The sequence below is a fragment of the Apodemus sylvaticus genome, chromosome 21 (assembly GCF_947179515.1).
Source record: "Apodemus sylvaticus chromosome 21, mApoSyl1.1, whole genome shotgun sequence".
NCBI classification, from domain to species: Eukaryota; Metazoa; Chordata; class Mammalia; order Rodentia; family Muridae; genus Apodemus; species Apodemus sylvaticus.
The window spans coordinates 23759427-23784602 of record NC_067492.1 but is presented as its reverse complement, the minus strand read 5'-3'; the positions used below and the strand labels follow the sequence as shown (position 1 = coordinate 23784602).

Sequence of the window (25176 nt, the reverse complement as noted above, 5' to 3'; positions counted from 1 at the left end):
GTGTTTACCTGAGAGACCATAACGGGTCCTATAACGGCATCAAACTGAAGGACTGCCAGGAATGTGAAAGAACAGCCCAGGCTTCCTAGGTCTCAACACTTGGCCCTACTATGGTGATGTCCAGGTGCCTGTTACATGATTCCCATTCTTGTGTCAAAGCTGCCCCTGTGACTCTTCTCACTGGCTCTCCTCTGAGGTGATATTTATCTTCAATGTATCCCTCTCATCCCTACCAACAGAACTGACTGGGTATCTCTGTGGCCTTGGCTGGGACCCAGGCCGAGGTCAGCTTCTCAGCATGCCTAGGACCTGATGAATGCTATCTGGAGCTGCAGTCTACAGGCCAGTTCACATGGCTGTCCATGAGCCTGATTCCACAAAACTCCTTAACTGTAGACCCTTGATATTCTGATAGGCCCAGTCTCCTGGGAGGAGGCCTCCTGGGAGGAGGCCATCAGGTTCAAGTCTGGCAGGGCCGCAACTCCAGACAAAATCAAAGCCAAGAAAGCTGACAGCTACATCTCAAATGGGACAAAAGCCAGAACCAAGTGTTTGGCCTGACCTGTCAGCAGGCTGCAATCCAGCCACAGACCTACGACAGAGGTGAGGGTAGAGGGCAGAGGCAGCATTTAAAAGAACAGAGGTGGGTCCAGCAGGCACAGAACAGAAGCGGAATGCAGAGAGAGGAGCAAGACAGGCACCTGGTCTCCTGGTTACTGGTACTGCTGTGGGGCTGGGACTTGGTAGAGTCTGTTGAGTTGGACTCGGAGTAATTGACGGAGGACGGGGAAGAGGAGGACGAGGAGGATGAGGACGAGGAGGAGGAGCTGGGTGCGGGGTATTTACTGTGGTTCTGTTTGTTCTTGGTGGAGGCGACGCCATTGCTGCAGCTGGGACTGTCTGCTCCTAAGAGGCCAGGTGGTCAGAGAAGGGGTCAGAAGTGGAGCCTCAGGGAGAGCCTGAGCAGCCCCTTCCCTCCACCCGATCAGCTGCCAGTTCTGAGCCCACAAGGAAAGGTATGTGGGACGGCCACTCTCCCCACACCAGCTCCCCCAGAGAACTCTGGAGAATGGCTGACCTGTGCTGTGTATGTGGGAACTACTGGGGCCATGGCGAGGGCTGAGGCTGGGGGAGCCAGGGTAGCTGTCCTGGGACTTGGGGCTTCGGGAGCTCAGGCTGCGGACCTCACTGTCGGCGCCATTCACCATCTCCACGAACTGCCGACACCTGTGAGGGGAGCAGAGCACTGATGCTCTGGCCGTGCCCACGCCGTGGGCTCTGGGTGCAAGCTGAGAGCCAGGCTCGGAACCGTAAACCTGACTTACTTGAGCATGAAGAGCAGGTTGGGGTTATGCTCCAGCAGCCCAGGATAGAAGCGCTGGGTTGTCTCAATGGCTTCACCCACCCGGCCTTCCAGCACCAGCTTCTGGATTTCTGTAGAGAAGCACATGGCTCTGAGTGAGGGCTGAGATTGCCTCTATATCCCTGGCCCCAAATCTGGGTTGTGGCCTGACTGAAGGCAGGGGCCAGACAGAAGTCAGGTGGGCTGGCTCTTGGCATCCTGCTGGTTGGAGAAGCTCACAGAGAAGGCTGAGAGAATACGCCTGTCCAGCACCATGGCAGAGGCTGGTTTAGAACTGAGGGGAGAACAAGAAGAGCTCACAGCCCAGAGGTTGGAGGTGAGTCTGGAAGTCCACTCCCGCAGGGCACAGGCAGTCAGGCAACTAGTGAGGGAAGGCATCCTGGGACAGCCTGAGGATGCCTCTTTAGATGGTTCTCTCTCCAGGCCTCATAGGAGTGTGCACTGGCTAGGGCTAGGGTCCACATCTCTACAGTCTATAAATGCTGTAGTGTGCTCTCTACTGGGAGAAGAGGCAGCCTACCTCACACTGGCATCTCTAACGATGGCATCTCTCTGGCCATCAGCATCATACTAGTGCCTTCTCACTCTTGTCTGAGGACCTGGTGCATCTTGTGATTCTAGGCCTGAGGCTCTCTCGTTTATAGATCCCAAGAATAGGACACCTTTCCATCTATCTGGTTGAGCACAGCTTGTCTAGGAAGACACATGCACATGCACAGACACAGACACAGACACAGAGATGATGGGCTCAGAGACACAAAGGCAGGCACTCACATTAATTTATATGCACATATCCAGGCACCTATATTGTCCTCTCCTCTTATCTTAAACTGTGTGGGTTCTGGTCTCTACCTACCTCCCCCCCTACTTCCATTAAAATGTTCCAAACATATAGAATACTAGGAGAGCTGCCTCTGGTCAAGAAAGAATTGGTTATCTGCAGAGTGAAGGACAGGAGGTAGGGAGCACCGAGCTAGCACAGCAGCAGTCACAGAGCACCCTTCACCGTCTGAGCACGGAGTCCTCTCTTTGGCTACAAACAGGCAGGGCGGTTAAACCTGAGTATGCAACGGCAACAGCAACGGCAGAGCAGTGTAGTACAAACAAGAACTCCTTTGGGTGATCACAGATAGGAGGCCAAGTAGAATCTGGGACTTAGGGGACAGGGAGAGGAGACAGACATGGAGGAACAGGATTGTACGATTACAGGCTCAGGCCTGCACTTGATTTCCAAAGTGTGTTAGGGGGGGCTGCTCTAAGACCTTCTGAGGTCACTGGCTGCCCTGTGTCGGTTTTATCTTGAATGAAGGACAGGAGCAGGGACTGAAGCCAACAAGTTGGTCTCCAGAATGGTACGGATAAGGTTAGGCTGTATTCTTGACGGACTAACCAGGAAGGAGCTACAGATTCGGGGCAGGTAAGGAGGTATGAGGAGAGAAACATTAACCTTACTTTGTCTGTTCTTTATGGATGCCTGCTCTTCCTGAATCGGGGTTTCAGTCATTCGGGCAAAAGCTGTGGCTGTGGCACAATACCCATGATGCACCAGGTAAGACGAGACCATGCTAGAAAAAAAGAAGAGCTCAAGGTAACACTCAAGACCCACATTTCTCATGGAGCACTGGAGGGGACAGACTACATATATCCCCAAGAGGTCTCCCTACACATACCTCAGTGTGACCTGGAAGGGGTAAAGAAAATAAGAACTTTCCTCTGTGCACTTACAGGTCACAGGAGTAGCTACAGCTCTCTGGGATATGTTGCCCTCAAGCTTATAGGCTGTCTTCTGGTAGACTGCAGCAAGTCCAGATCTAGTCAATGAGCTCACCCAGGGCCACCTAAAATGGCAACTAGCCAGGCAGTGCTGGCAGCTGCCAGGATACAGAGGATGCCTGACACAGCCACACTTGACAGAATTACTAAATGGTCAGAAAAGCGGGGTGGTACTCTGGGGCTCTCTGTACTAGCTGTAAGTATCTGTGTCTCCAGTGAGCCTGCTATTTGGTAGCACTGGCTCTAGCATCGTGGTTCTGTACCCTGGGTCACAACCCCTTTGGGGGTCGCCTATCAGATAAGCTGCATATCAGATATTTACATTATGATTTGTAACAGTAGCAAAAATACAGTTTGAAGTAGCAAGGAAATAATCTTATGGTTGAGGGTCAGCATATTACCTGAGGAGCATATTACAGGATTGCAGCATTAGGAAGATTGAGAACCACTGCTCTAGAGGAATAGGAGGAATATGGGCAAAATCGACTTCATAATATACCATGTACCAAAGGTGCAAGAATTCCAGATAGCAGGTGGGTTTTGCTGGGAAGAGACACCTCACAGTTAAAAGGAACATAGTCTTTGTGGAAGGGCATAATGAACAACATCAGTTTAACCCCACTAAAGCTGGCGGCGTAATGAATGCTGTATGTGTGTATGCACATGTGTACATGTACATGCATGTGTACAAAGATGTGCTCGTGACCTGTGTGGACAGATAAGGGGAGAATGTTCTAAGGATGTACACATGCGGCTGGCTGGCTTATGTTTTAAGGGATCAATGAGATAGTATAAACAAAATACTTGGCATGAACTGAAAACAAATGCAACCTTTTATTACAGAATATACTCTTTTAAAAAATATTATACTCCTATGTTATTTTGGTGTCAGTTTTCTAATAAAGTTTTAATTTTAGACAAAAATATTATACTCTTGGAAAGTAACTTATTATCATTTTTGAAAAAAATGTTCAGATGAGTCCATATGAATATTGATAATTCTGAAATGTCTTTTCCTTGGGGCTGGAGCGATGGCTCAGTGGTTTAACAGTACGTGGTGCTCTTGCAGCGGACCTGGATTTGGTTTGCAGCTCTCATATGGTGGCTCATAGTCCACCATGGCTCATCTGGGGCAACTCCAGATCCAGGGGATCTGATGCCCTCTTCTGGTCTCCACAAGTACCAGGCACACGCACAGTACACATACATACCTACAGGCAAAACACTAATACATAAAAAAGAAAAATAAATAAGTTTCTAACAAAATAAGCACAGTTTAAGTTAAGAACACTACTTTGGAGGACACCAAAGTAAACTTTAGGCCCTTCTTCCTTTTTGTTTCGTATTTTGAACATTTGCCTGCATGTAAGCATATGCACTGTGTGTATGGCTGGTGTGTAAGACTGGGGCCCGCAAAGTAAAGAAGAGAGTGTTGTATGCTCTGGAACTGGAGTTACAACTGTCGTAAGCTGTCATGTGGATTCTGGGGACCAAACCTGGTCCTCTACAAGAGCAGCAAGTACTCTTAACCGGTGAGCCATCTCTCTAGCCCCAGAAAGCAATGTGATATATATAAATGTCCTTATTATGAAAGTGTTACCTATGCCTGCAAAAGAAATAGGGACTGGGGATTCAGGTCAGCAGCACCGTGGTTGCCTAGCATGTACGAACATCTGTGTTCTATTGCTATCACAGAGAGGGGAGGAGAGGGAAGCAGGAGGAGGGGAGGGAAGGGGCTGGAGGATAACAACACCCGAGTCTCACCAGGGGAGCCAGCCAGACATAAAGCTTGTGACAAATCCATCTCCAAGATAACCCAGCCATTTCCAATATTTATAAAATTATGCGAAATAACAGGACACAAATTATACGCAGGTTTTAGCAAATGCTGCATAGGACACATACAGGCACGTGGATACATACATATAAACAAAAAACTTCCATGTGTTGAGCCCAGACCCTGAAAGTAACTCCACTTCTTCTCCTGCCAACCGGAAAACATACTGTGGGGAATGGCATTGTTGTGGCCCTCAAGGAAGCAGTTCTCACCTGCTAGGCTGGGAGCCAGAGGGGCTATGCTGTCCTCCCCAACAAGGGTCTTGCTATCTGTACCTCCACCCTTTCCTCAAGGCTGCTTTAGTATCAATCCCCCAAGAAAGGAAGGCTGAATCCTCGAGATATGGCTCAGTGAGAGTCTTTTCCTAGCATATGTAAAGCCCTGGGTTCAAAAGAAAGGTAAAGTCAATGGTGAAAGGGTGGAGTTGGAGTGGGGGCTGAGCTGACTGAGACTGAAGAGCACCCAGTGTGTTTTGCATGCCTACTCCTGGCCCCTCATGGCCTCTGCAGAACAATGATCGGGGTTAGGAGAAGCCAGACCCTTCTCTACTCTTGGGGGCCAAGCTAACACCCACCGTCTAACAGGTGCCCTCCTGCTGGAGTCCCAGCAGCACTGCCTTCCACGGCAGTTTAGAGAGTAACTCACCAAGGAGCACACGCTAGCTTGAGCCACTCTTTCCCTGATACCACTCCACGGATACAGGGATACTTAGCGGGATACTTACACAGGGATACTTGACCCTGTAAAGTGACCTCAAGCCAAAGCCTTGCAATGCAGATTATTTTTTTAAATGGCTTTTTGAGACAGGGGTTTTCTACGTACTAATCCTGGCTGTCCTGGAACTTGTTCTGTAGACCAGGCTAGTGTCGAACCTGCCACTGCCTCCTGACTGCTGGGAATAAAGGCATGTACCACCATGTTTAGCAGCAATATGGTTTTTTTTTTGTGTGTGTGTTTTTTTTTTATTGAGACTAACTTTTCTTTCTTTTTTCTTTTTTTTTATTTTTAGCAATATGGATTTTTATAGCAGAAAAAAAGTGTCCATAGAAGAATACAGTAGTTCTAGAACTGCTACAGAGTAGCCCTGGGAAGGAATACAGCTGCGCTGGTGATTTTTTTAAACTAGTTATTCACTTTTGTTGTTGGTAGTGGCATTTTTAAAAACATGACCCTGACTGTCCTGTAACTTACTACTGTAGATGAGGCTGGCCCTAAACTCACAGATATCTGCTTGCCTCTACTTCCCAAGTGCTAGGATTAAAGGTGTGTGCCACTACGCCTAGCCTGTGCTGGTGATCTTACAAACAAACAAAAAACAGTTCTGTGAGCTGGCTGAGGGGAAGGGTCTTTTAATTGTCATGATTTTGAATTATATGTATGTATGCAGTCCCATATGTGGGTTGTACATGTGAGAGCAGGTGCCTCAAGAGGCTAGTGCCTCTGAGCCTCTGGAGCTGGACTTACAAGTGGTTAGGAGCCACCTGACATGGGTGCTGGGAACTGAACTGTCAGCAGCGGTGCAGTATTGCACAGTCTGTATACGTGAGCCTGGGGGAGGGAGGAGAACACTCACTTCTGCAGCACCGCCTGCCACTCGCCAAGCCGGGCACTGATGGGAAAGCCATGCACCGTGCCTTGGACTTTGGCACGCCACTCCCGCATATAGTCCTCAATGTCGAACAGGAAGGGCTGCTGCCCAAAGTTGGCATCCACAATCTCCCCGGGGGTCTGTAGGCCTACGGTGGGGTAGAGGTTGGCCTGAGGAGAAGAATGGATATCAGTCAGGCCCCTGCGGGCGGCAGGGCTGTGGGGCTTCTCTTCACTTCCATGTCTCTTGCCAGGCAACACTAGGATGGAAGAGACTCGCATGGCAGGAGCAGTAGGGACCAATCACATTTAGTCTACCTCACTAGCAGAAAATTACACCCAAACGCTTGGGGGAGAAGAAAAAGAAAAGCAAGTGAGGCCCACATGGAAAGTCTCCTGTGTTGTGCAGTAAAGGCCACTGTCTCCCAGGGTCTGCGAACCCTGACAGGACTCAGCCAAGGTACACAGCAGCAGACAGGGCTGCATGTCCTACATCTGCACTGATAAAAATGTGCTAGGTATGATTTATGATTTCTGGGAAGAGATACAGGGCCAAGGACCCCTCGGCTACCAAAAAAGGAGTACATGAGGGGATGGGATGACTTGGGAGGAGGGACACTGATGAGGACAGGCAAAGATTTGGTGAGCTGCTTCTGGAGCTGGGAATGGAGAGGCTGCCCTCTCCCTGTGAGAGGCTCACTCTGCAGTGATTTATGGAATGCTCTGCTTTTGCTGTCCACTTCCCATGACCCACTTTAGCGAGGCCATGCCACCACCCAAATCTTCACCCATCTCCTCCCCATGCCACTAAAAACCTTTTTTTCCCCAGGAATGCCTGTATAATCTTTTTTAAAAAAGAAAAACAAAACAAAACAAAAAAAGGTCTCACGTGGCCTTTGTCTGGATGTAGCTGAAGTTACCCTGAACTACTAGCCTCTCGGCCCCGCCTCCCAAGGGCTGGGACCCAGGTGTGCACTGCCACCCTGCTCAGCTCCCCAGGGCCCTCTCCACCTTCCACTCTTCAGGCAACAGGCACTCATAAGTAACACACACGGTTTTGAGCACATGGGTTTCAGCTCACCACAAGGTCAAAACCTACACTCTCTCTCTGCTTCCATTCTTTTTCTCCCATCTTCCACAGCACAGGCCAAGCCCAGGGACATTTCCCAATCTCTCCAGCACCTGACAACACACTGCCCACACTCACAGCGGTTCATTTCACATCATGTCTCCATACCTAGATGCTTCCCCAGCCAGAGTCAGAATTCTTCTGAGTCTGCTCCCTTTGCCTAGGACAACAGCCCCTTTCTGGGGGTTCCAGGTATGAAGGAAGGATTCTGATACGTAGACAGGAAGTTCAAACATGACTGTGGGTACTGCAGTTAAGATTCAGAGGCCCCTCAGATCACGAATACACTTCCTGGGGCATGGTGGGATACCCAGGATCCTAAAACAGCCACCAAAGTCAGCAAACTTCTCCATTTTAGAACTAGGGCAAAAAGACTCATGCCAGGCTCCCAGCATTTTGGGTGAAGGTTCTGCATGTGATAATGGCTGTACCACTCAGTAAACTCAGAGAAGGTGGGGCTGAATCCCAGACCAAGCTGATAGGAAGTTCCATCCTTTTCTAAGAAGAGAGAAGCCTACAAACTCATATCCCAGGCTCAGGGAACCCTGAATGGTAGCACTCTAGGTTTCCAGGGGCGATGACTTTCCTCGGAGATCTCTGATGGGCATGCATAAGGACCAGCCAGATTCCTACAAGTTCAGGGGCAATCCCTGTATGCCGCACCCAGCCCACTGGCTGGATTCACAGACAGTTCATTCAGATCAGCCTGTCCCATGGAGTTACCCTCTTCCACCACCGCCCCTTTACCCCCACCCACAACTGCCTTAGAAAATGCCACAAATTTCTGTCACCTGCTAAGAGACGTGGAGGAAGACCAGGCCTTGCTGCTGAAGAGAGGACGGCCAGCAGGTAACCCTTACTGGCACCCTCAAGCTGGCAGCACACCACACATCCCTGCTTGGGGAAAGGGTCAGACTCCACACCCTGCTCCTGCAGGCACCACCACCCACCCGGCAGCCCTCAACAGCCCAGGAGGAGGAAGACCCATTATTTATAGTACTCACCGGGAGATCCGTGAAGGCGATACCTGTGGGAGGAAAGGGCAGTCATTAGACAGAGATGCCCCTGGTCTCTACTGATCTGCAGACTCAAGGCGCAAATGGCAGTGAGGCATGCACAAGGGGACTAGGGACTGGCAGCTGTAGGCCTGGGCCTTCCTCTGGCTGGGTAATCTAAGCCAAAGGAAAACCAGGACCTTAGGTAATTAATTGCCTATAGTTTTTCCACCTTTTCAAAGAATATCTGCTAAAATGAACTAAGCCAAGTGATACCTCTTGGCTGGCTATTCAAGCCTCTTGATCTCTAACATGTCTGTCTAGAAGCCTACTATGTGCTCTCACCCTTATCATCCATTACCCGATGCACTGATCATGTCAATTCCTTGTAATAGGCACTGTGCTCATCCTCCCAGACAAAGAAAAGACCCTCAGAGGCTAGAGCAGCTGCCTCTGGTCCCTGAGATGCTGGCAGTGGTAGTTCTGCACAGGCCTAGTCCAACACTCCGAGATGACAGATTAATGCTGCCCATCGTCAGACCCCAAGAGTTCCAAGTTCTCAGAGGTGCCTTGTTATCCAGGATCTGTCTGACAATGGCCTGTGCATCCCCAGCCCTCCTGTTAGGAGTGGGGAATGTATCTCTAGACTTCAGATGAGCTGCAGTAAGGTGGGGGCCACATAACCCCAAATACAAGCAGACCTGAGCAATATTCACAGAAGTTGGACATCAGAGTGTGAGGAGCCAAGGGAGCCTCACAGATCGCTTTTTTTTTTTTTCCCGTTTTTTGAGACAGGGTTTCTCTGTGTAGTCCTGGCTGTCCTGGAATTCACTCTGTAGACCAGGCTGGCCTCGAACTCAGAAATCCACCTGCCTCTGCTTCCCAAGTGCAGGGATTACAGGTGTGCGCCACCACGCCCGGCTTGAGTTTTTTTTTTTTTTTTTCCCGCAGATCACTTTTTTAATAAAGTCTTTTATCATGTGAGAACTCCTTGGCTTCTAGCATTAGGGGTATACAAAGTAATGACTCCTTGAAGCTCCCAAAGGACTTCCTGAACCCTCATCTGGCAGGCAACAGAACTTAGTGACACAGCACAGGTGAAGTCTGAGCACAGCCTTACAAAGTGTATGCTATTCCTAACACTGTTTCATGGACTAAAACCCAAGGAGAAGACAGATGACACATTCTTTGCTAGGTCTAGGTACAAGTTGGCTACTTTACTCTTCAAGGAGTCAAAGTCAAAAACCTTACACTCCAATGGCCTGAGTCCACTTGTGAGCCTCACAAATAGGGTCAGGGTCACAGCGTTAGAAGACCCTCACACAGTGTAGTCTGCTGGAGAACTACCCTTATAGATCTCGGAGGATCCAAGGTGCTACTTTCTCCCAGGCTTAAGAAGAAGCTCACAGGACCTTAAAAGAAGGGAGTTCCAGCTTTATCAGTTACTGCCACGTAACTCTTGGCAAGTTACCCAAAGTGGTCTAGCCCACCTGAAGAACCCTTTACCTCACGAGGAGGATGGGAAGGGCCATGAAAGCTGTTTTTGATACACCGTGTGGTCTGGGTACACGCTGACTGCTGTTGGGCTACACAGTGAAAAACCTGGCATGCTCTGGGAGAGGTTGTCCCACTCAGACCTGCCCAACTCTGCCCCATGATGGCACCAGGAACAAGTCCTTGAAGGGCTTCCAGGACAATGAGAGAAACCACTCTCCTCACACTATAATATACAATCTATACTGCACTGTAGAGGCAGCACTGCTCCACGAGGAGGCCCTACAAGCCTCCACAAGGCTACTGTGGTACGAAGATCTGGGTAGACACACAGGATGAAAGGCTAGGAAACAAGAAAGCCAGGCTTAAAGCAAACAAACAAAAAGATAGCTAGGCTTGCTGGTGAGAAGAATCCTGCACCAAACAGGGCCTGGGGCCCTGAAGCTGAGAACAGAAGACCATGTGAGTCAGTACTGAACCACAGGAAGAAGAATCTACAAGCACACAGGCCACTTGTTGACCAGAGAGCAGGGCTCGACCTTTCTCTATTTACTCATTCATTTATCAAGTATCTGTTGAGGCCTTGTAGGAGCTGGATTAGGTAAGAGGACTGGGCAAACGGCTGTAAGCCAGCGGATTCACCTGAGATCCCGTAAATTCACCATGAGAGATGGTGTATGATGAATAACTGAAAATACTGAATGATGGACATAAGGCTTGAGTGCTGACAAAGAAAAGGACCAGGGCAGCCAGAGACAGGACATGTCATTCTACTTCCCTACGTGGACAGGACTAGAGTCTGAAGCCTATTAGTAGTGATAAGTTGGCACATGACATGGAAGATTCATTTATCAATTGAACGTCATGAAATTTCATGATCTAGAACACACAAAGGGCATGACCTATTTATCTTTCAGTAAGGTCTCAACAATACATTCATGAACCAGATGGTAAAACAAGGGCCTCAAGCTCATATTCAAGTTCACCCCTCCCCACCCCCAGTATTAGGGATGCAAGCCGTGCTCTACCAATGGCTACTATCTCCAGCCCTCTTTTCATTTCTTATTCTTATTGTTCATTTTTCTTAAGATGCCCTAGCTGGCTCTGAGCTTTTAAAGCCCCTGCCCTCAAGAAGTTGGGATTATAGCCTGTGCTACCAGATGGAGCTTGGGGGTGGGAGTAATACAGGGTAAACTGATTCTTTGGCCTTTTGTGTTTATTTTGCATTGTTTTATTGTTCTAAGGATTGAACTTAGACTCCTGAAGAAGCTAGGGCAAATGCTCTAACAGTGGACTCCATCTCCAAATTCACACAACAGGTTCTTACTGGTTGGCGCCTACCTGAGCAAGCTCAAATCTTGACCTTTTCCTCTTCTAATATGTTGACTATCTTCATTAGTCAACTTGTTTCTCATACTTTGAGTTAACCCAAGTTAGAAATATCAAATATTAAAAAATAAACAAGACTGAAAATTTTTTTGAAAGATTAGAAAAAAATTAGGCAATGTACATAAAGTTTAAGCATGTGGAGGTCTTTGTACAGGGCCCATAAAAAGCATTCACTGGACAGATGAATACAAAATGCCAGCAGGAGCTGGCCAGCAAGGAATTTGTGGCACTTTGGTGGTCCTAACACATATCTATAGGGCCTAAAGGAGACATTAATATACAGCTACTCTAAGTACAGCAGTTATTTCCCAAATCTTATATTCCATAACGAACATGCTGTATACGCATCATGTGGACAGGCTAAAGGGGTGTGAGCCTGCTGTGATGGGCAGGTAAAAGGATCTACGCTAAGCAAATACAAGAGCCCTTAGCAGCAGGGATACCCACAGTGAAGAAATAGCCAGTCAGGAACAGAATGGGGAGTGAAGAACCTTCTTGAGATCTTGCCAGCAACTGCAACTAGTGCCAGTCAGTCTTGGGAATTTCTCTAGATATGCACCAGGGGGATTTCTCCCTGTGACATTTCTCAATCACCAATTTTTCTGTCCTTCCCTGCTTGCTCTGGGCTGCAGTATACAAACTACCCTACTGACCCTACTGATACACTGGCTCTTAGCTGCTCTCATCCCAGCCAAGAGCAAACCTAATTCCCTCAACTCTTGATTCTGTGCTGGCTCACCTCCTAGAAAAGCCACACAAGTTGTGGGAACAGTAGCCAGATATTTACTGCCCACAAAGCCAGCTAGAAGCAGGGTACCCAGTTTTCATCTCTGCAAAGCTTGGGGGCCTGGTTAGTAAGATACTGCTGGACCTCTCCTTGGAAGAAGCAGGCTGTGGCTAGAGTAGAGACCTTTGTAAGGCAGTCAAGCCCAGCAGCTAGGGACTAAATTGGAACAGTTTGGCCATATACCAGTCAGTGCCTTGTAGGACAAGGCACCAGAATAGTCAAAGTCCCTCTCTCTGAAGTTTATCATATGTTTTAAATTTTAATTAATTGATTTTATCTCATATATTATGTAGTTATTATGTGACTAGGGACAGCATATACCACAGCATATGTGGGAGTCACAGGCCAGTTGCTGGCCGTTACCTCACACAGACCTTCCTGCCTCAGCTCCTGAATGGTGGGATTTCAGGCACATGCCAACTCTGACTTGCTTTCTCTCTCTTCCCCTAGTCCTCGTTTTGTTTTTAAAGTGCTCTGATAGTCTAGACTGGCCTGCAACTCATATAGCTAAGGATGGCCTTCAACTCCTGCTGTAGAGAACAGGTCCACTCAAGGAGCCCATCCCTCCTCCCTGCGCCCTCCGCTGTGCTCCTCACTGTTCACACCACACCATCCAGCTTCTCTTCTCACAGGTGCGCCGTCCCTCTATCCTGCTGGACCTCTGCTCCCTCCCCTTCCTCGCCATTACTCCAGAGTTAACCTCAGGAAACCCGCCTTTCTCCTGGTCCTTTCTCCATCCCATCCTTCCATTTCTCTCTGGTCTTTTATTTCCAACTCTGTCAACACTGCTTCATGCTAACCATGAACAGGTCAGAAATCTGTCCCGATCTGACTCCTTCCTGGTTACGTTCTGTCTGACAGCCCTCACTGTTACCTTCAGTATCCCAACTATCAGAAGAACTGGCCAAACTCTGGGCCAGGTTATAGGCAGTCAAACCCTAATCACTGATTACTACAGTCAGAGCCTCAGACTTCTCCATCAGGTACAACAGACAAGCCAAGCCAGGATCAGGATCAGAATATTCCTGCACCCTCAGTAACCACCCTGGACTTACACAACAAATGCTGCTGAAGGGACAGGTTACTAACAGGCACTCCCTGTTGCCTTCCATCCACATGAAAGGGTCCCAATAGCTGGAAATGCCCGTAGTTGCCCAGAGAGCTCTGCAGACGCTCCATGATACTACTTCTCAGCAACCAAGGTGGCTGCCAGGGCCAGACCTTCAACGCCTCTCATGCACCTACCAAGGCTGTGGCCATTCTTGGTGTAGAAGCAGGTACCATTGATGAGGTTGACACAACAGCCGATCACATCCCCTGTGGTGAATGTGGGACCATAAGGCTGGCCTGTCCCCGAGGAGCAGAAGGAATGCCCATCATCGCCATGGTAACCATAGGAATGTTTGTCCCAACCTGTGGGGAAGAGAGCGGCAATAGCTGACATTAAGTACTTGCTAGAAGGCTCTGAAGGTTTCAGTTATACTCCCAGATTCTCTGCCCGCCTTAGCCAGCACGCAGGAGTGTGGGCTTTCACAGAGCTACCTACAGACATGGTCTTGCTGAATTACACACATTTTGATAGCGAGCCCACCAAACCATCACCTCTGAGGAGCTGAGGGGCTCTGAAAGAGACTCACTAGAAAACACACAAAAGAGAAGCCTCAGAAGAAGTAGGCCAGGACTGAGGAGATCTACACCAGTGGGGTGTTACAATGTTTTTGTTTTTCAGACAGAATCTCTAGAAGTTCACAAAAGCCACAAACTCACTATGGTACTGAGGCTGGTCATGAACTTCTGATCCTCCTGATCGTATCTCACAAGTGCTAGGATTCCAGCTTGACCAGTGGTTAAAAATATGTGTATGTATTTTAACTGGGGAATATTGTATTCTTTCCTTTTTTATGGTTCTAGAAATCAAACCCACGGTCTTGGAAATGCTAAGCAGGTGCTTTGCCACTTAGCTGCACTAATTCTTTTAATACATTTATTTAAGATAAAGCCTAAACTGCCTAGGCTGGCTCCAACCTCTTACTCAAGAGATTTATAGGTGTGTTCTACCACACCTGACAAAATCCTTCCTTTGTACTGATTTTCTTTTTGTGTGGAGATTCAATGCAGTGTCACTTGTACGAAGCATACAACACGACTGACATACAGCTCCTCTTCCACTTTAGCAGCACAGTTCAAATTAACAAATGTGTATGAGAGAGGGAGAGGGAGAGGGAGGGATGGGGGGATAGGGAGGGAGGGAGGATTGTGTTACCACCAAGACAACAGAATGTTGCAAGTGTAGTAGTGCAAGCCTTAAATCCCAGCAGACAGGTCAGTGGAGCCAGGCTGGCTATACAGTGTAACACTGTCTCAAACAACAACAAAATCAGACGCTGAGGAGATGACTCAGTGGTTGAGAGCACTTAATTACTGATTTCCTCTCCCGGGCCACGCAGGCACGCACGCACTCACCCACGCGCATGCACGCATGCACTCACGCACGCACCCCCCCACCCCCCCACCCACCCCACACACACACGACACACATAAACATGTAGGCAAATATCTACATACATAAAATAAAAATAAATATTTAAAATATCCAGAATGTGTTTTTCCTTAGGAATAGCAGCTGTAACAACAGGATGGTTCATGGCTAGCTAGCATGAGACCTTCCCTTCTGGTAAGAAAGGTGCTGTCCCCTTTACCACTGAATAACTAATAAAAGCCTACCCCATGGAGTTTTCAAAGGGTGATATAGAATAGTGAAGGCATAATATGTAAGTAAACACGTAAGCAAGATATACCTGGGAGAAACTAGAGACAGCTCATCAGTTAAGAACACTGGCTGCTCTTCCAGAGCTTGGGTTCAATTTCCAGTACCCACATGGCAGCTCACAACCATCTGTGTAATTCCAGTTCCGGGAGTTCCAATGCCCTCTTCTGGGCTCCATGGGTACTGCATGCATGTGGTGCACAGGCACCATATATTCAGGCAAACACTAATACACTTTTGAGCAGAGTTCTACTTGCCAAGAGGATCAGAGGGACAGAAGTTTGGGTGAAGGAAAGACAATCAGCCCATCTGAGAAACAGCTTTCCACAGGTAGCTATAAGAACAGCAGCTCTCAAAGTTCCTTTCAGCCACTGTTCTAACCTCTTAAAGAAAGTCAGTTTAGGAGCCTAAAGTTAATAAGCAGAGGCGAGAAACACAAGGAGCCCTGAGGAACACGTGGGTACCTGAGCCCTGGCGCCTGATCACCTTTCCAGAGTTCAGTAGTCCACGCTGGTTAGAGAAAGGTTCTCTTCCTTAATGTAGTCAAGGTTTTCAGACTAAAGGAACCGTATCTGTCTGTACTACTGGATATAGGGCTCATGTAGGTACTCAGGAATGTCTATTAGGACTGAAGATGTAGCTCAGTGACAGAGTGCCTGTCTAGTGCACATGAGGTTCCACACAGAGACTGGCAATGAAGTTACTTTTGCACTTGGACAAAGAGACCTCCAACCACCCGGCAGACGACTCTGCTCTAACAAACAGCTCTGTTCCTGTGGTTCTCTACTCCTCACAAACAAACAAACAAGACAGAGAGTGTGCTGTCCCTAGACACTTGAGAGTCATCTATGGTGCTAAGTTCCCCCTTCCTATTTAGGGGACCAATAACCATGCCTGAGTAAGCCCCTCCTACCTAGCACCCTCTCCTCTTCCCCAATTAGGCCCTAAAGCTAACAGCATGCACACTCCTTCTCAGGATGAGCCTGGTATAAAGTTCGTTATGTGTCTGCTAATGAGATTTGCTATTCCCATTGTAAGACCACAGACATGGGGCTGGAGAGATGGCTCAGGAGTTAAGAGCACTGGCTGCTCTTCCAGAGGTCCTGAGTTCAATTCCCAGCAACCACATGGTGGCTCACAACCATCTGTAATGGGATCCGATGCCCTCTTCTGGTATGCCTGAAGATAGTAACAGTGTACTCACATACATTAAATAAATAATAAAATCTTAAAAAATAAAATAAAAGAGACCACAGACATGAAGGTCATTGGCAGACTGCTTGCTTTGCATGCTCAAAACCTACTGGGTTTGGTTCTGGGTTTGGTGCCCAGCTACAAAACAAAACAAAACCAGGGCTAGAGCCAGCTGCTTCAAAGGACAGCAGGACACAGGGTCATGAGAGGACAGGTGGGCACTATTGCCTGGGTCGGCTCTGCAGGGAATTGCATCCAGGTAGCTCTGGTTCAGAAAGAAGGCTGGGCTGTATAAATGGGGACAACTCTCTGACAGGACGTTGCCACCATTCCTCCTTCTCGGAGGAAATTAGGTATTGTTCCTCTCAAAGAGAACTGATCACACTGACGCTCTATCAGACAAGCCAAAGGACAAACTACCCCCACAACCAAGTGCCTACCAGATGCCAGTACCACAGAGGAGAGGCAAGCCAAGCTCAGCCCAGGAGGTTCCATGTGCCCAGTCTAGGAACCCCAGTGCCACCCACTTCCCCTGACTCATCATCAAAATAGGAAGCCCCAATACATGAGTACAGGTGGGCTGAGGAAATGGTTCGTTGGTTTGGCATCCCCACATACCATGCAGAGTGAGAGACTCTGTGGGGAGTGCCAGGACTCAGGATTCCTGAGTTCTCTCAGCTGACTTTCCTTCAGGGATGGCATGATTCGATAAGACTGTGCATGGGACAAGCCAAAGAAAGCATTTCTAGTAAGGCTCTTTTCTCTCCCGACCTTAGACACCAGCTTAGTAACCACACCCCAGCGCTCTGCTCTGTTCATCTAGTCCCTTTTGCCCTGCAGTGGCAAGCAGGGTTACCGCCCACCTGCTTCAACAAACAGCCTGAAGGGTCCCACACAGAAGAGCCAGGCTCTCTGTTTTCAGTTGTCTGCAGCTCTTAGAGCACATGCAGCACTCAAGGGCCACTCCAGTGGCTCAGGGCCTGTTGTGGAGAGGAACTATGCTGGGCTGGGGATTTCCTAAGCCTCTGAGGTCATCAACAGTAGGGCTGGCCCACAAGGGTTGTTGCCAGTTGGAGGAATTGTATTCAGAACTGGCAAACGTGCTTTCCCTCTAACCCCAACTATCTTTAAAAGCCTGACAGGACCACAGTGTGCAACAGATCAACAATGGACAACAGGGAAGCAGAAGAGGGTTTGTTGTGTGGTTCCACTCAGTAGATACTATGAGGAAACAGAGCACACTCCCATCACAACCCTGTGTAGCCACACTACCCCCATGGCTATTAACCTGAGTTTTTTGGGAACTTGGGCCATGGCAATCCTAAAACCTCTGGCAGCTGCAAGCAGAAAAGGAAACAGTGACCCAGGAGCAGTCTTCCTGGTAGCTTTGCATGAAAACTGTGTTGAAGAAGGAAAAATCAAATAAACAACTCTGTAAGCAGCTAATGACACTGGGTATAGCACACCTCCCCACAGGCTCCTGGATCTTTCACTGATACAGGACTTAGGGGTCAATCTGAAGCCATGAGTAGGACAAGGGAGGATATAGCCAGCACCTGCATAGTAAAGGCTGGAGAGACAGCTCGGCAGATAGGAGGACTGGCCGCTCTTACAGAGGACCAGTTCCATTCCCTGCACCTATAAGGTGGCTCACAACCATCTTTAACTCCAGTTCTGACACATTCTTCTGGCCTCCACAGACACTGCATGTGCATGGTGCACAGACATTCATGCAGGCAAAACACCTATCTACATAAAAAACAAATATAAGAAAAATAGAAAGAGACAGAGAGATAAACAATCTTGTGCCATCATCTCTGGTGCCCAGGAGAGACCTAGGAGTGATCAAGAAGGTCCAACTGGATCTGGCTAGGTCTAGGTTCAAATGGCATGTGTCTCATCTGGCCGAGTTATTGTCCTACAACCCAGTTCCCCTGGGGAAAGCTGGGTTTGACAGGCACTGTTCTACACAATGGGGTGTGCAGTCTCCACTCCCAGAACGACTGTCTCTCTAGGGTACAATCCTGTTCTGCTCATTTCCTATACGGCTCCTTTCAAATCTCTGGGAAGGGCTACATGGATTGGTGATGTGTAGGTAAAGTGGAGAGAAACCTGGCCTTACTCACATGCGGCACTGATCCTAAGCTAGAGGTAAATACGAAGAAAATGCTTCCCAAAGGGTGGCCTGATGCTGTGCTGCTGAGTCCCCAGTCTTCTGACACAGACTTCTACACATAGCACTGGTTGTGAGGGTTGGAGCAGCAACTGGTCCCCGCTCTGTTCTATGCTGATGTGGCCACAGTCTCCTCAGAACACACTGGAGAATCCCTCATCAAGGCTAACAGACACAAGTTTTTAGAACTGGCCCTTCTACTGTCAAAAAGACCATTTCTCTCAAAGGACTCAATTTGCCCTGAAAAACACAGGTTTGGGGTTTTTTATTTTGTTTTGCTTTTGAGATAGAGTCTTGCTATGCTACCAAACCTCGTATTGAACTCCTGGCCTAAGTAGCTGAACCTACAGTGTACACTGCGATCAGTTCTCACTCTGTAGCACATGTTGGGGACTCAAATTGATTCACTTGCTTTAGTTTCCCAAGTGATGGAATTCTGGGTATAAAACAACACACTGGAAAACAGCTGAAGTCCAGTATGTTTACAGGGAACAGGAGCAGATGTTTCAAAGAACAGAATATTGCCAACAATGAACCCCAATGTCAAATAATAAAGTGTTTAGGTCTAGCCAGATGGTGGTGGCTCACCCCTTTAATCCCAGCACTTGGAAGGCTGGGGCAGGTGGATCTTTGTGAGTTCAAAGCCAGCCTGGTCTGCAGAGTTAGTTCCAGAAAGCCAGGGCAACAGAGAAACCCTGTCTTAAAACAAAAAAAAAAAAAACAAACAAACAAAAAACAAACAAACAAACAAAAAAAGCAAAAACCCACACAAACAAACAAACAAACAAAAGATTTTTTTTAGTTAGCCAATTAGATTTATGTATATTTAAAATCACAATTACAAGATGCTAATACAGTAATTTCAGAGACAACTGATTATGATAAAGCCTTAACCCAATATTCTAACCTTTTGATAACACCACACTGGACTCCATCTCGGTTCCCCCAAAGGTCCAACTTAGCAGCCTTCAAAGGCTGCCTAGTAGTACTGATATGGCTAACACGTGTCTCTTGTGGGTGAGGGCAGGAGCCCTTGGAAAAGGAGTTCCCCTGAATAGCCACAGGGCTAGGGGCATGGCATAGGTAAGTGCGAGGTGGCGGCTATCATACTAGCCAAGCTCCTCCCATCACCATCAGAAGAACCATCAGGATTTCCGACTACTTCCCCACCTCTGGTTTCAGCGGATAAACCACCTGCATTCTGAATTGCCCGGTAGTACCTACTACCAGAGTCCCAAGGTTCCTAAGTCCCTCAATCCTATTCTGATATCTTCCAAGGACATCTCCAATAGACAAGGGACAGAAAGAAAGGCAACAACAGTGGGTCAGGCAGCACCAGGCTCTTTAGCTCCGACTTCTCTTCTCACAGTCCTAACCCTGGGCAGCTGCTCAGTGGCTTCAGACAGTTTCCTGACTGATCCCTTTTATAGTCAGGGCTTACCTGGGGTGCCCTACAGGACTGAACCACTGGGTAGCAACCAATTAGCTTCTTCTCTCCAGCCGTCTCTAGGCACTGGCTTAGGAGGTATGTACAAGACTACAATACTAACAGGAAAGTATGACTTCCAGTTTATTTATGCCCAAGGTTCTGCTGTAGTGAGAAAGAAAAGCACCCCAAATCTTAGTGCAGCCCTAACGTTCAATGCACCCAGCTGGAGAAAAGCACCACTTCCCTCACAGAAGGCTTGAGCACCACAGGGCACTCTCTCATGAAGCACCAGCTCCTGAGAGGAAAGATGTTCCAGAGAGATAATGGCTGAACAAAGAGCCTGGTGTGGGTGCTTATCAGACAACCAGGGTCCCTACTTACATAAAGTAGGAAAGAATAATTCCTGTTGGGCGGCTATCCACAAGCATCATTTCCAGACTATCAGAAACCGACCTACATGCATGCAATATCTAAAACTTCTGCTACATGCCACCACCTGCTACTAGTATTTACTCCAGATACTTCCCAGTGCTTGAGCTGCACCCTTGGGAAGCTAGAGAAGGGACTGAGCATCCTGTTATTTATTCACCCTCTCACATGAACCTGGCAATGACCCCTGAACTCTCTGCTCTGTGGTTCCCCTCCTAAGCCTGTACAGATGTGACAGATGAGTTATGTGCAGAATGTGGCCCAGCTGGTAGAGGCAGCTTTCCTGCTGGGGCTATCCTGTTGATATCCAAGCTAGGAGGCTTGGTAGGGTGCACTCCAGGAGGAAAGGCACTCAGTCACTCTCCACATCCTGTGGAGACAAAGCAGACCATTCCTGCCCGTGTCCTCCCCATCGCAGTCCCTAGCCCAGGCTTGGGCAATAGCTGCTCCAGGAGATGTACTGCCAACCCTAACTAGATCCTTCCAGATAGGCCTTTCCAACAATTAAGGAAAACAAGTCTTAGTGGGCCTGAATTCTTCTCTAAAAGGTTGTAACAGTCAAGGTAATATGTGCAATACCACGGAAAGGCAAGTGGGACAATGCCAGAACCTAGCTCTGTTGCAGATGGTCCTTCCTTAGACCCAGCATGAGTTTCCCTGGCTTCATCTGACGTATTTGGGGAACAGAAGCAAGATGTATCTCCCCCAGCCTCTCAACGCATCCAAGCACTGAAGAAGCCCAAAGCCCTGCTCTCCATCCACAATCCTGCCTTCTTCACCCAGCTTCCTCAATCAAGGAATCCCAGACCCTGCTCTTTCCTGCTAGTTCTCCAAGGCAATGGGATGGGTGGGGCAGCGGGCAGCTACACTCAGCTACCAGTAGATCATCTAGTCTTGCTTGTGAGTCATTTAGCCCAGGGTTCCAACATTCTTATTTTGGAGCCACACCTGCTTCTTGGTTTCACACTTAAGAAGGCCAAAGAACACCTTGCAAAAGATAAACAAAACTTCCACATCTTCCAACAGAAACTTCTGACAGTGCAAACTGAGCCACTCCCAAATGCTCTCAAGAATGTGAGCAGCACAGCCTCATGGGGGAGGGGTGCCTGGCATCATCTGCACTAGCAAGTGCCCATTGCCACCCCTCTGCACCAACAGCCTGCAAGGCAAGGATGCTCCCCTGAGCCAATAACGTACAAGAACACATTAGAAGCACCAACACTCCGACCATGTGTTCAGCCACCTTCCAGAATGACACTCCCACTAGCACAGACCGCATTCAAATACAGAAGACAAGCACCGGAGGGGAAAGTGCAGTCTGTCTCTCTTTGAGACAGGGTCTCTTTATTCTCTTTATTATATAGTTCTGGCTATCCTGGAACTCACTGTGCAGAACAGGGTGGCCTTGGGCTCACAGAGATCCACCTGCCTCTCCCTCCTGAACGCTGAGATTAAACATGTCCCCCATCACACCCAGCTTCAAATAGTACAGTTTCAATAAAAATTAACTCCAATCTATGTGCAGACATTCATAGAACTTTAAATGTACGGGTACTTCCTTTTTCAGATAGAAAAAACTTTACCTTTTCCAATAACATAGCTATGTTAAGCACTCCTCCCTCTCTGTGTGTCAGTAGAACTCTTAGTATGTTTAACAAATAAACTCACTCATCAGGATGTGGTAGTACACACCTGCAATCCCAGCATTTGGGACGCTAAGGCAGGAAGATACTGAGCCTAGAGACACCTTGGGGTATATTGTGACATCCTATCTTAAACCCTCCAGGTAAAAGAATCTTCAGTTCTCATTATCACTACCTTAGATATCACTTCATATGCTAATGTATTTCTTCTATTTTACAGATGGAGAAACTCCCAGAGAACCAAGCAATTAAGTAATTGTTCTAGGTAAGAAAGCTGCAAGAATGTAAAAGCAGAGTGCAGCTGGCCGTGGCCGAGTCATGCAGTTTCACAAGTCACCACACAGCCCTCAAGCGATGTCTCAGCAGGTAAGGGTCCTTGCTGCCAAACCCAGTGTCTTGAGTTGGATCCCCAGACTCAAGGGTAGAGAACTGAGCACTGAAAGTTATCCTATGACCTCCACCCATACACAAACCTGTATGCGTAGCCATACACATACATAAACGCAATCAGTTAACTGCCTTCTGCATGACGAAATGTGAGCCAGTCTTTGATTCACTGACACTGAACCCTGTAAGTGTGAGGGGGAAGAGCCCATCACCATCAGTGCTGCAGAGCTTAGGGCACTGGGGTAGGCTGGGTTCCCAACCAAGGCTCATCCAAGCTTAAGGCCAGCCTCAGGCCAAGAGGATCTGATGCAAAACTGGTTCCAAATGACAGGTGACTTACTGAAGTTCATTATGAACAGCAAAATACAAGAACAATTTCAACCCAAAGCTATTATGCAAGGCCCTGTAAACACTCTTGGTGAGTCATGATTAAAAAATGACAGCCAAGTATGGTAGCACACACCTTTGATCCCAGTACTGTGTGACAGACGCAGGTGGATCTCTGTGAACCCAAGGCTAGCCTGGTTTATAGAATGAGTTCCAGTGACAGCCAGGGTTACACAGTGAGAGCCTGTCAATAAGTCCTAAGGAGTTCACAACTCAATCATGAATCTGATAAATGTGAGTCCTACAAGGAGTAATTACAGATGTCAGAGCTAAAGGAACCGAGCATGATTATGCTAGCGATCAAGAGGAAGGACGGACATTCTCAGGCCAATGCCTGCCGGTGACAGAGTGTGGGATGTCAGCAGCATGTCTGAGGTGCCCCACAGCCATGGTAATATGTAGCATGTGCAGGGGACAGAGGTATTTGGGGAAGAGGCAGAACAAGATTGTCCTCTCAGCAGAAGAATCAGAAGTCCAAAGCAGACGGGGACACAATGCACACAGAAGAAATCAGAGGCCTGAGGTGAAGAACCCAGGAAGGAGGCCATGGATGCAGAAGGACAGACTAGAGACAGCAGCAGAAGGACAGATGCAGAAAGGACAGACTAGAGACAGCAGTAGAAGCACGGGGAGTAGAGAGCCACGGGTTACCCCAGGAGCACACTGGAGGCCTAGCAGTCTGGCTGTCAGCAAGGGACACCTGGTCTTTGCAAGAAAACTTCCATTTAGAGCCGGCAGGTTCACTGTCCGCCAGCCTTAAGCACTGAGGTTTCTCAAGGGATGATTTGCTTAAGAGCTGAGTGCAGTCAGGACGGTGAGCAGGATTCCCCTGGCTGAGAGTCCTCTGGCTGTCCTCACACTGCCCTCTCGGAGCCTGCCAAGCCCAAATAACCCCTCACAAGCCACGGAAGTCCTCTTAAAGAGAACCAATTCTGCTGCCGCCACTCCTAGAGACCCTTCACTCAGCTACTGCACATTAGAATAAGACAGTAGGTCCAAAGGGACCAGAGACATGAGGTCCAGGGTAGAGAAGGAAAGAGGAGAAAGATCCACCAGTCTCACACTAGTTCTGCCTGGTCCCCAACACTCAAGTGGATCAGGACCGTAAGAAAAATGTGCAGGAGTCATGCCTGCAACACTCCTTCAGGTTCAGAAGAGGCAGAATGAGGAGCCGAGGACCAAGTACTTCTCAACAGCAAGCAGCAGGATAGATCAGACCTGGGCTTCCCAACTTAACATCTTCTCTCTCACTGGTTTTGACAAGAGCTGCTTGACTAAGGTTCCCAGCCTGTTTCCAACGTCGCCACTGTTGGCATCAAAACAGCCTCTGTTTTATTAATAAAAGCATTTTTTTTTTAAATTTTGCAAGGCAGCGGAGCTACATGCCTTTCAGCACAGCACTCAGGAGGAAGAGGCAGGTGGAGCTACGAGTTCAAGGCCAGCCTGGTTTATAGCATGAGTTTCGGGACAACCAGAAGTATACTGAGAAACTCTTCAAAAACAAACAAAAAAGTTAAAATAAAATCTGAGACAGTACCTCATATAGCTCAGGCTGTCTCAAAACTTAGTAAATAGCCAAGAAAACCTGAAATTTCTGATTGATCTGCTGTACCTCCCAGAGAGAGGGATTAGAGGTGCGTAACTACATTCCATGCATGGGTCTCTGCAGTGCTGGGAGCAAACCTCTACATGGGACACGCTGCCAAGTAACTTGTAGCCCCAAACTTAACGTAGGACTTGTAAAAACGATGGCCAACGACTCTCCAGAGACGCACTAATCGCTTACAGCCCAACTGTCCACTGCTCCAAACACTAAGGCTTGCTCAGTCACTTCCCAAAGAGCTGGCCATTTCCATCTTCTTAGGAATCTTGTCCAGGTTACTTCCTGAAGTTCTGGGCCACTGAGACAGGTTCTAATTGGTCCCCTTATACCTGTTGCTGTCCTTCCAACCTGTACGGCTTCCTCAAAACACCCAAGACAATGTACATTCCCTCCTGGACCCTGCTGACCAGATGACCCAGTCCCACTGGCCTGCAGTCATCCCCTTACAACTCAGCTCTCCTGCACCTCTTCCATCAGGATCTTTAGTTTACCTTACCACATGTCATCATCTCACACTCCTGGCCTGACTCCTCCTCATCCCTTAACTTCCAGCCTGAAATTCCCCTGCCTCAGGAAGACCTGACTCTTTCCTCCCACCCTGATCAGTCCCTTCAAGGCACTTACCAAATGTCAATTGCCCAATGTAGGGTTCTCAACTACATGTTTCTCCCCTACTGGGCAAGTTTCACAGAAGGGGAGACTATTTACCTGGGGGCTACACTCGGTGCCTATCACAGAGAATGTGCACAATGCATTATTGGGGCCTCGCAGTTATGAGGAATGAGATGGCCCCAGTAAAGCACAGACAGC

At 48.2% G+C, this 25176-nt stretch overlaps 1 protein-coding gene across 2 annotated transcripts in view; it reads right to left on the bottom strand.

Moving 5' to 3' along the window:
* The window catches only part of Ranbp10 (RAN binding protein 10), a 58177-nt gene that overhangs the window by 4779 nt on the left and 28222 nt on the right, over positions 1–25176 (bottom strand). The window contains exons 4-10 of one of the 2 annotated variants that reach the window (XM_052167257.1): positions 13600–13767; positions 8694–8716; positions 6547–6731; positions 2816–2928; positions 1326–1434; positions 1079–1227; positions 702–906 (exon numbers count right to left, since the gene is read on the bottom strand). In XM_052167257.1, the coding sequence (XP_052023217.1) occupies positions 702–906; positions 1079–1227; positions 1326–1434; positions 2816–2928; positions 6547–6731; positions 8694–8716; positions 13600–13767 (952 nt within the window). The remainder of the gene's footprint in view (positions 1–701; positions 907–1078; positions 1228–1325; positions 1435–2815; positions 2929–6546; positions 6732–8693; positions 8717–13599; positions 13768–25176) is intronic. The other variant, XM_052167258.1, reaches the window with a different exon arrangement.